The sequence below is a fragment of the Scardinius erythrophthalmus genome (assembly GCF_964197995.2).
Source record: "Scardinius erythrophthalmus genome assembly, chromosome: 21".
Classification (NCBI taxonomy): Eukaryota; Metazoa; Chordata; class Actinopteri; order Cypriniformes; family Leuciscidae; genus Scardinius; species Scardinius erythrophthalmus.
In genome coordinates this window covers 37,033,566-37,043,565 of record NC_138241.1, presented here as the reverse complement: position 1 = coordinate 37,043,565, position 10,000 = coordinate 37,033,566, and the positions used below count along the sequence as shown (strand labels likewise).

General features: G+C 39.7%; 1 protein-coding gene across 3 annotated transcripts in view; it reads left to right on the top strand.

Annotated features, from left to right (window-relative positions):
- The window catches only part of srfb (serum response factor b), a 56,923-nt gene that overhangs the window by 46,766 nt on the left and 157 nt on the right, over positions 1 to 10,000 (top strand). Inside the window, exons 4-8 of one of the 3 annotated variants that reach the window (XM_081351489.1) lie at positions 539 to 664; positions 1,711 to 1,788; positions 1,968 to 2,150; positions 3,785 to 3,861; positions 7,955 to 10,000. The exon at positions 7,955 to 10,000 is cut by the window's right edge and continues 157 nt beyond it. In XM_081351489.1, coding sequence (XP_081207615.1) covers positions 539 to 664; positions 1,711 to 1,788; positions 1,968 to 2,150; positions 3,785 to 3,861; positions 7,955 to 8,032 — 542 coding nt within the window. In that variant the 3' untranslated portion in view covers positions 8,033 to 10,000. Of the gene's footprint in view, positions 1 to 538; positions 665 to 1,710; positions 1,789 to 1,967; positions 2,151 to 3,784; positions 3,887 to 7,954 lie in introns of all 3 variants that reach the window. The other 2 variants (XM_081351490.1, XM_081351491.1) reach the window with 2 other exon arrangements.

Sequence of the window (10,000 nt, the reverse complement as noted above, 5' to 3'; positions counted from 1 at the left end):
CTCTCACGCTCACACACACACTCGCACACACACACACAACACACACACACACACAAGACACACACTCTCACGCACGCACGCACACACACACACACACACACTCTAACGCACACACTCTCCCGCACACACACACTCTCGCACACTTACTGAATGGTTAGTTTCTGAGAGTCTCTTCTGCTCACCTGATCAAAAATACAGTAAACAGTGAAATATTATCATAATGATAATGTAAATCATCTGTTCTCTATGTGAATATATAGTAAAGTGTAATTTATTCCTGTGATCAAAGCTGAATGTTCAGCATCATTACCCCAGTCTTAAGTGTCACATGACCCTTCAGAAATCCCTCTAATATGATGATTTGATGCTCAAGAAACAATTATTATTATTATCAATTATCATATTTTTGTGGAAACTTTGATCCTTTGATGAATGTTGAAAAGAACAGCATTTCTTTGAAACAGAATCTTTTTTAACATTATAATGTCCTTTTCTCGTGTGTGTGTGTGTGTGTGTGTGTGTGTGTGTGTGTGTCCAGGCTCTCCGTTTGCTCCCGGGACTCAGCTTCAGCACTCGTCCGGCTCACACACACTCACACCGGCTCCTCAAGGATCTCAGGGATCGCAGACCGTGTTCCGGCTGCCCACCGCCGTCTCGCTCACCGGTGTGTGTGTGTGTGTGTGTGTGTGTGTGTGTGTGAATCTGATGCTCTTTCATATGCATTATACATTAGGCAACATTCAAAAGTTTAAAGGCAGGAAATTCATCCGTTTGGACAGTTGGCTCCTCCCACTAGTGGACAGTTGGCTCCTCCCACTAGTGGGCGGAGTCATGTTTCAAATTACCACATTTGCTGCAATATTTTATAATCGAATCTGCTGTAAGATCCCCAGATTAATCTGTCACATGACTAATGTTCCTCTCACATGACTAATGTTAATTGTATTATAATTATTAAAAAATGAATCAGCTTAGCATTACATTTTTTATTTTTTTTTTTACCACAGAAACAGAACTTGTTTCCATATAAATATTTTAATAATTTTAATAATCATTTTTATTAAATATGAATGAATTAATAAATATGAATATATTATTGTTTATTATAATGAATGCGCATTTTAATACGCAATTTTAAGTATCAGCTTAAAATTAAATTGGATTTTTTTTTCTCCACAGATTTGTTTCCCACAGAAACGCATGTTTCTGATTTTCCATGTAAATATTAATTTAACTATAAATATGAATGAATTCATAAATATGAATACATTCATATTTATTATAGTAATAAAAAATGTCATGAGTTTAAAATTAAATTGAAATTAAAACAATGTGTTTCCATGGAAATATTTATATATAGAATGTTTATTTATTTTTAAATATATATATATTTTTAATGATTTTTATTTTATTAAATATTAATGTATTGACAATTATTTATATTTTTTATATATATTATAGCTAATACATAATTTTTTACAATTTTTTTTTTTTTTTGGATCATTTTAGTAATGATTCTCTAATCGCGTGTTTATTAGAGTGATGTTAACGAGATTGACATGAGCGGATCAGATGAATGTCATTCGTTCTGGTGTTTGATCTCTAGTTTGGTGAAACGCGTCCGGTTTGATCAGTATCTGGTTTGCTTGCAGAGCTGCAGGAAATGAGCAGCTCATGTGACGTGTGTGTGTGTGTGTGTGTGTGTGTCAGGCGGGCCGATGCCGCAGCAGATCCAGGTCCAGTCGAGCAGCGCTGACAGCAGTCCAGAGATGAACACAGTGTCCACAGGTGAACCTTCATAGTGTGTGTGTGTGTGACGGCGCCACCTGCTGCTCAGTGTGTGTGTGTGTGTGTGTGTGTGTGTGAGACACACTCACTCACTCTCTCTCTCTCTCTCTCTCTCTCTCTCTCTCTCTCTCTCTCTCTCTCTCTCTCTCTCTCTCTCTCTCTCTCTCTCTCTCTCTCAGCCACGGTCAGTCTCCCGGCAACCATCGTCACGACGTCGGTGCCAACCTCCATGGCGGGTCACATGATGTATCCCAGCTCACACACGGTGATGTATGCGTCGGGTCCCACGCTGGCAGACGGAGGTCTGGTGCTCAACGCCTTCTCACAGGGGCCGGTGTCGCACGCCCAGACGCAGGACACGGGTGAGTGAGTGAGTGTGTGTGTGTGTGTGTGTGTGTGAGACACACAGACAGATTTTATCTGGCCCAGCTCTGTTCCCCAGAACCCCTCTCCTCGTCCCACACACCGCAGAGAGTGACGGGCCTGTAGCGGCCCAGATACGGACTGAAGACATGGACCGCACACAGCCCAACACTGGCCCATCTAATGACCCTGAACTGGGCCAGAACTGGTTTTAATAGTGGTGCTGATTCTCAGCCATTAATAAACCATATCAACTCCAGCTTTTATCCAGACCCTCGTCCATCTGCTCCCCCACAGCCGGCCCTGACCGGAGACAGAACAGGTTTATTATTAGTACTGATTCTCAGCCTTAACCCGAAGCACAGCCACACCTGAGCCGTATCCAGCCCAGTCCCAAAGCACTATTGTTATCTTTTAAACATTGTATACTACTTCATATTTTTTTACAGTATTTGCCATTATTTGTTTTGTTAAATGTTTTGGTAATATTGTATGTAAACACAATCATTGCAATAAACTGCATTAAATTGAATCAAAAATCTCTCTCACACACACACACACAAACATACAGTCTATAAGACAAATGTACCAGACAGACAGGGTAATCACAATAATGATTTTTATTGCAGAAAATGTCAAAAAGCGGTAGTACAGTAGTGTATAGTACAGTAGTGTATAGTACAGTAGTGTATAGTACAGTCGTCCACATGGTGTGTGTAGCGTCTGATCTCTCTGGTGTACAGGACCTTTGTGAAGACACTTCTCACTGAAACGCACCGTACCTGAAACTCAGCATCGATGAGCGTTTGATATCACTTTCATAAAACTTGTGATAAAAGCTTCTTGAGGTCTTCATTGCTGAAACATCAGGGCAGAAGTGTGTGAGAGTGAACAGACGAGACGAGTGAACATGGGAGCGCGTCTCCTTCCTCTACTCGTGATCAGATCGAGTAAAACACACTTAATGCCGGATGGAAACAGGCGTGAGAATTAAAGATGATGTTTGAGTTCAGCAATAAGCAGCAGATCAAACGCTTCACAGGTGGACTCCGACTCTACACACACACACAGCCGCTTGTTAAGCTCAGATGAGCTGCACTACACTGCCCCCTACAGGTCTTTAATACTCATATCAGCAGTTCACTTTAAATCCCACAAACCCCTGCACTGGCCAGAACAGGTTTTAGTTTGGTACATATAATAAAATGATTAACTTCATGGTGAACAAAATAAATAAAAGACCTCACGATAATGGTGAAATGATCACAGAGATTAATTATAATCAGTTCAATATTTTAAAGTGTAGTATTGTTTAAAATGAATCTTTGAATTGACAAGTTATAACCGAATGAAAAGAACTGTCATTTCTGTGATGATTTTACCATTATCATGTGGTGTCAAACACAATAACATGATCATAAAAGTATTCAGTGAGTGTGTGTTAGTGTGTGTGTGTGTGTCGTCACCTTTATTTATACAGCGCTTTTTACAGTACACAGTGTTTCAAAGCAGCTTTTACAGTGATAACAGGAAAATAATGCAACAAAGTTTGTTTCTAGAAGAATATAGCGTCAGTCCAGCTTACTGAGATATAAAAACAAGTTTGTGTGTGTGTGTGTGTGTGTGTGTTCAGGTGGTGTTCCCCAGGTGTTCCTCACGGCTCCTCCTGGAACGGTCCAGATTCCCGTCTCAGCGGTGCAGCTTCATCCAGTACGGCAAGATCAACACTTCACAAGTGAAACTCTCAATATTCTCTCGTTACCCAGCATGCATCTCACTGCACTAATGCACCGTGGCCTGCAGGGGGCGCTGTGATGATGCATGAGCACTTCAGTCCTGCACACACACTGATGTTCACACACTTACACTACGCCCTAAAACTATTAGTCACTGTAAACTGGCCTGTCAATCATCTTTCACAGTAAAAAATCCTCCACATTTGATTTAATTCCACTTCCTGCTGTACCGGAGAGAAGTGCTGATCTGCAGTCGCGGAGACTCTCCTCAGATTAATGCATAATGATGATGCATTTAAAAGTTAATGGTCAAACGGATCTTTATAAACGTCCACATTGTTATTGCAGATGAAATATAAAACGGATAACTTTAAATTCATATTTTTCTATCAGGATGAACTTTGATTAGTTACTCAAACCTTTATCTAAACCTCTCAGCGTCGGTCGAGCACATCTGCCATGTTTTGTAGTTTGTAGTTTTTCACACTTCGAAAATCCACTGGGAATAGTAGATCATCCGGGACTTCTAGCACACACTCTTCAACACACTATACTTTAGGACACACTTATTCTCACACACTGTTCAGGATGGATAGTGTGAACATTGAGACGCACGGCGTGTCTCACACACTCACACCCTAACACACACACACAGAAAAATAGGTTTGCTTTTGCTTCGAGATTTCACTTTCACTCGTGTTTTGAAGTGATAGAAATAAATGACCAGCAGTTATTCTTCATCTGCACATGGAAATATGATTTATGAATTGGCAAAATGAACCGTTAGATGTTCCAAACCCAAGTAGAATCAGAGCAGATCTTCTGTCTGATAACATCTCCAAGACGTTAAATACCTTTTGACTAGTAACCAAAAGTCCAAATCATAGTCTCTGCTGCACCAATTTAACTGATATAAATACTAGTGTAGAACATTGCATAGAAACTGTGTCTATTCCTCGTTTAGTGAGATCAAATAATAAATCTACTGCAGGATCTAGAAAAAATCGAATTGTTATTAAAACAGAAAATCTCGCTATTAGTAAACAAAAACAATTTCTAAAGCTAGGTCTTCTAAACATTAGATCACTCACACCTAAGGCAGTTATTATAAATGAAATAGTCGCAGATAATAGCTTCTATGTACTTTGCCTTACTGAAACCTGGCTTAAACCAAATGATTATTTCGGTCTAAATGAGTCTACTCCATCAGGATACTCCTATAAGCACGAACCCCGTCTGATTGGTCGTGGCGGCGGTGTTGCAACAATCTATAGAGATTTTCTCAATGTTACCCAGAAAACAGGTGACAAGTTTAATTAGTTTGAAGTACTTGTACTAAATGTTACGCTCTCAGATGTAAGAAAAAAATTATTATCTCTAGCTTTGGCTACCGTATATAGACCGCCTGGGCCTTAGCCGATTTCCTAAAAGAGTTTGCAGGTCTTCTCTCAGACCTATTAGTTAACTTCGATAAAGCATTAATTGTTGGAGACTTTAATATCCATGTAGATAATCAAAATGATGCGTTAGGGGCTGCGTTTACAGATTTATTAAACTCCTTTGGGGTCAAGCAAAACGTCACTGGTCCCACTCATCGTCTTAATCATACACTCGATTTAATTATTTCACATGAATCCGATCCAACCGATATAGATATCATTCCACAAAGTGATGATGTCACTGACCATTACATGGTAACTTGCATATTACGGACTCCTGTAATATATCATGCTGCGCCGCGTTATCGACCAGGCAGAACAATCCTTCCATCCACCATAGATAATTTCTCAAATTGCTTATCTAATCTGTCTCAGCTGCTCAGTGAACCCAAACAAACAGATGAACTAGAAGAACTAACTAGCACTATGAGCACCATTCTCTCTGGAACACTGGATATTGTTGCACCCATTAGATTAAAAAAGGTCAGACAGAAAATTAAAGCACCATGGTACAACAATACTGCGCGGGTTCTAAAGAGAGAAACCCGTAATTTAGAGCGTAAATGGAAACAAACTAACTTAGAGGTCTTTAGAATCGCGTGGAAAGACAGTATGTCACGTTATAAAAAGGCCCTAAAAGTAGCCAGGGCTGAGCACCTCCGCAAACTAATAGAAAATAACCTAAATAATCCAAGGTTTTTATTTAACACCGTGGCTAGACTAACAAATAAACAAGCGTCACCTGAACAAAATATCCCGTTACAGTTTAGTAGTAATGATTTCATGAAGTTCTTCACTGAGAAAATAGAAAACATCAGAACCACAATTGTAAACGTTCAATCCTCAATCGCGCCTTATAATTCAGCCTCAATTATCACCCCGCAAGAACAATTACAGTGCTTTACAACTATAGAGCAAAAAGAGTTAAATAAACTTATCACTTCATCTAAAACAACATGTTTATTAGATCCTATACCAACTAAACTACTGAAAGAAGTGTTACCTGTAGTGGAAGAGCCTCTCCTCAATATTAACTCGTCTTTAACTTTAGGTCATGTTCCAAGAACATTTAAACTGGCAGTTATAAAACCTCTCATTAAGAAACCACAATTAGACCCACATAATCTAGCAAACTATAGACCCATTTCAAATCTTCCATTTATGTCTATAATATTAGAAAAAGTTGTGTCCGCTCAACTGGGCTCTTTCTTGCAAGAAAAGGACATCTATGAAAAGTTTCAGTCTGGATTTAGGCCGCACCATAGCACTGAAACTGCGCTCGTTAAAATCACAAATGATTTACTCTTAGCTTCTGACCAAGGCTGTATCTCAATACTAGTTTTACTTGATCTTAGTGCTGCGTTCGATACTATAGATCACACAATAATCTTAGATCGACTACAAAATTATACTGGTGTTCAAGGACAAGCATTAAGCTGGTTCAGATCATACCTATCTGACCGCTACCATTTTGTCTATTTAAATGGAGAAAAATCGATCATAACTCCAGTAAACTATGGAGTGCCGCAGGGATCTGTGTTAGGCCCTCTATTATTCTCAATATATATGATGCCACTTGGAAATATTATAAGGAAACATGGAATTAGTTTCCATTGTTATGCTGATGACACTCAAATCTATATTTCATCACGGCCAGATGAAAACGCTAAATTATCCAAATTGACAGAGTGTGTTAAAGATATAAAAGATTGGATAACGCGTAATTTTCTTTTATCAAATCCAGACAAGGCAGAGGTACTACTTATCGGTTCAAAAAACCGCCCACAAAACCTCTCACAATACAACTTTAACATCGTAGGATGTCCTGTTACTTCATCCTCTACAGTAAAAGACCTGGGTGTTATACTAGATTGCAACCTGTCTTTTGAAAATCATATTTCATGTTACAAGAACAGCCTTTTTCCACCTTAGAAACATTGCTAAGCTACGTAACATGCTATCAGTTTCTGATGCAGAAAAGCTAGTTCATGCGTTCATGACCTCGAGACTAGATTACTGTAATGCTTTATTAGCTGGTTGTCCTGCAACCTCAATAAACAAGCTACAGTTAGTCCAAAATGCCGCCGCTAGAGTTCTTACTAGATCAAGAAAATATGATCATATAACACCAATTTTATCATCACTGCATTGGTTACCTATAAAGTCCCGTATTAATTACAAGTTATTGCTACTGACTTATAAAGCCCTAAACGGCTTAGCTCCAGTCTATTTAACCGATCTTCTATCGCCCTATAATCCATCGCGCTCTTTAAGATCACTAAATTCGAGGCGTTTGGTCATACCTAGGATATCCAGATCAACCAAAGGAGGGAGATTAATTTTGAAACTGCAGAAGTCATTAAAAGTTGCATTTTCAGCTCAAGACTTACATTATCAGATGTATGACACAAATGAAATGTCAGTGTTGGACTAAAGGATCGGGAGAACTGTGACTGGAAGTGTTTGAAATCACTCCGGTTTGAGGTTCCCGTCGACCTCAGTCACACATGAGCTGTGTGTGTGTGTGCAGATGACAGATTAATGACAGATTGTGATGGTCCTGGAGTGTGATGATGTCGATGTTTGATGATCTGACCCAAGTGTGTGTGTGTGTGTGTGTCTCCCCAGATGGTGATTGGTCAGTCCAGCGGCACCAGTAGCCTCTCGGAGCTTCAGCTCGTCAATCTGGACGCCAAGAGCAACTGACTTTACAAGCAGAGACTGAAGACACTATTTATTAACGCCTTTCTGAGATTGAGCTTTATACAGTATGTCACTGGTGTGTGTGTGTGTGTGTGTGTGTGTGTGTGTGTGTGTGTGTGTGTGTGTGTGTGTGTGTGTGTGTGTGTGTGTGTGTGTGTTTCTACAGGACGATCAGTCCCTCCGCAGCACAATGAATGGGATGAAGCCAGGTGTGTGTGTGTGTGTGTGTGTGTGTGTGTGTGTATATGTGTGTGTGTGTGTGTGTGTGTGTGTGTGTGTGTGTGTGTGTGTGAGAGAAAGTGTGTGTTAGTGTTAGTGTAAGTTTACATGTTTTTCTATCCCGGTGGGGTCTTAAACCTGAATGCAAACACACTCATGGGGACTCGTGTCACTGTGAACGGGTTAGTGTGTGTGTGATGGGGAGGTTTAGGGGTCGGGTTACTATGTGTGTGTGGTGTTGTTGTTGCTTCTTTCACTCTCAGGGTCCCCGTGTGTTGACGTCAGGTTTTCCTCAGATAAAGCGAGTCGTTCTGCTGAATAACTCGTTAGTTTTCTCTGACAGCCGTAACTCCGGTTTCTCACACAGTCCGGTGGAGGAGTGTGTGACCTTCATACACACACCTCTAATGTAAATCACACACTAGAACAGCAGATCTCGGTTTATCACACGACTGATCATATGATCACAAAGAGTCTTCAGTTCATCTCATGAAATATCATTATATGGATTGAGCACAAGATCATCTCATGTCTTCCTATGTGAACACACACACACACACACACACACACACACACATTTAGAACAGTAGAATAACTTGCTGAAGCAAATGGCTATATTTTCATTGATCATTGATCAATTTATATTCTAATTAATACAATTCGTCGAGTGTGTGTGTGAGAGAGAGTGAGTGTGTGTGTGTCAAGTCACCTTCATTTATTTAGCGCTTTTAACAATATAGATTGTTTTAAAGCAGCTTTACAGAGATAATAGGAAATTAAAGTAACAGAGATTGTTTTGGCTTTACAGCAGCTCTAGTGTGTGTGTGTGTGTGTGTGTGTGTGTGTGTGTGTGTGTGAGGGATTTCTCTGTTGCGATCAGCGCAGCTCTTCACGTCTGACAAACACTGGCTTCTGCGAGAGAACGTGTGTGTGTGTGTGTGTGTGTGTGTGTGTGTGTGTGTGTGTGTGTGTGTGTGAGAGGGATGCTGGTTAAAACTCATTTGGCCTTTGTGAAAACACGACGAGACATGTGGAATTGTACATAGCCTGTTTTCTAACATGTGAGATGTGTGTTGCCCGTGTGTGCGATGGCATGCTGTTGTTTTTTATAGATATTTTGTATACATTGTAACTGTTTTGCTTATGAAATCAGATATTTGACTCACCATGTAAATTAATGTAATATAAATATATTATATTGATTTATACAGTGTTAAGATGAGAAATACTTTTTCAAACTCTTTTTCTCTCTTTTGTAACATGATTGTGCCAAATTGCCTCTAGAAATACAATTAAAAGAGAGAAAGAGGTTTGAGTTATTTTCCCTCCATCCCTCCTTTCTTTTCTTCCTCCTTTCTTTGAAGCCTGAACTGTGTGACGTCACTGCCTGTCAATCAGACGCTCGGATTGTCAATCACTTTCTCACTATACTCAACAAATGCTCTTCTAGTGTTGATTTTTCATTCACACTAGTATCTGTTTCCGGTCACGTGTCTCTGGAAGTCGTCCTGCTGTTTACTTCAGATTCTTCAATGCAACTCTGAGTGTTTTAATCATCTCGTTCATCCGTTTCTCGGTTCAGATCTTCAGGTCACGAGATATCAGGAACGTCATTATTTTCGGACAGTTGAATGATGTGTCCTTTTGTTTTTCAAGTCTTTTTTTCTCTCTTATTTTTATTTTTATTTTCATTATTTTTTCCTTCTAATTTGACCTGAATGGCACGTAATGCTGACGTCATAGAGCTGATCA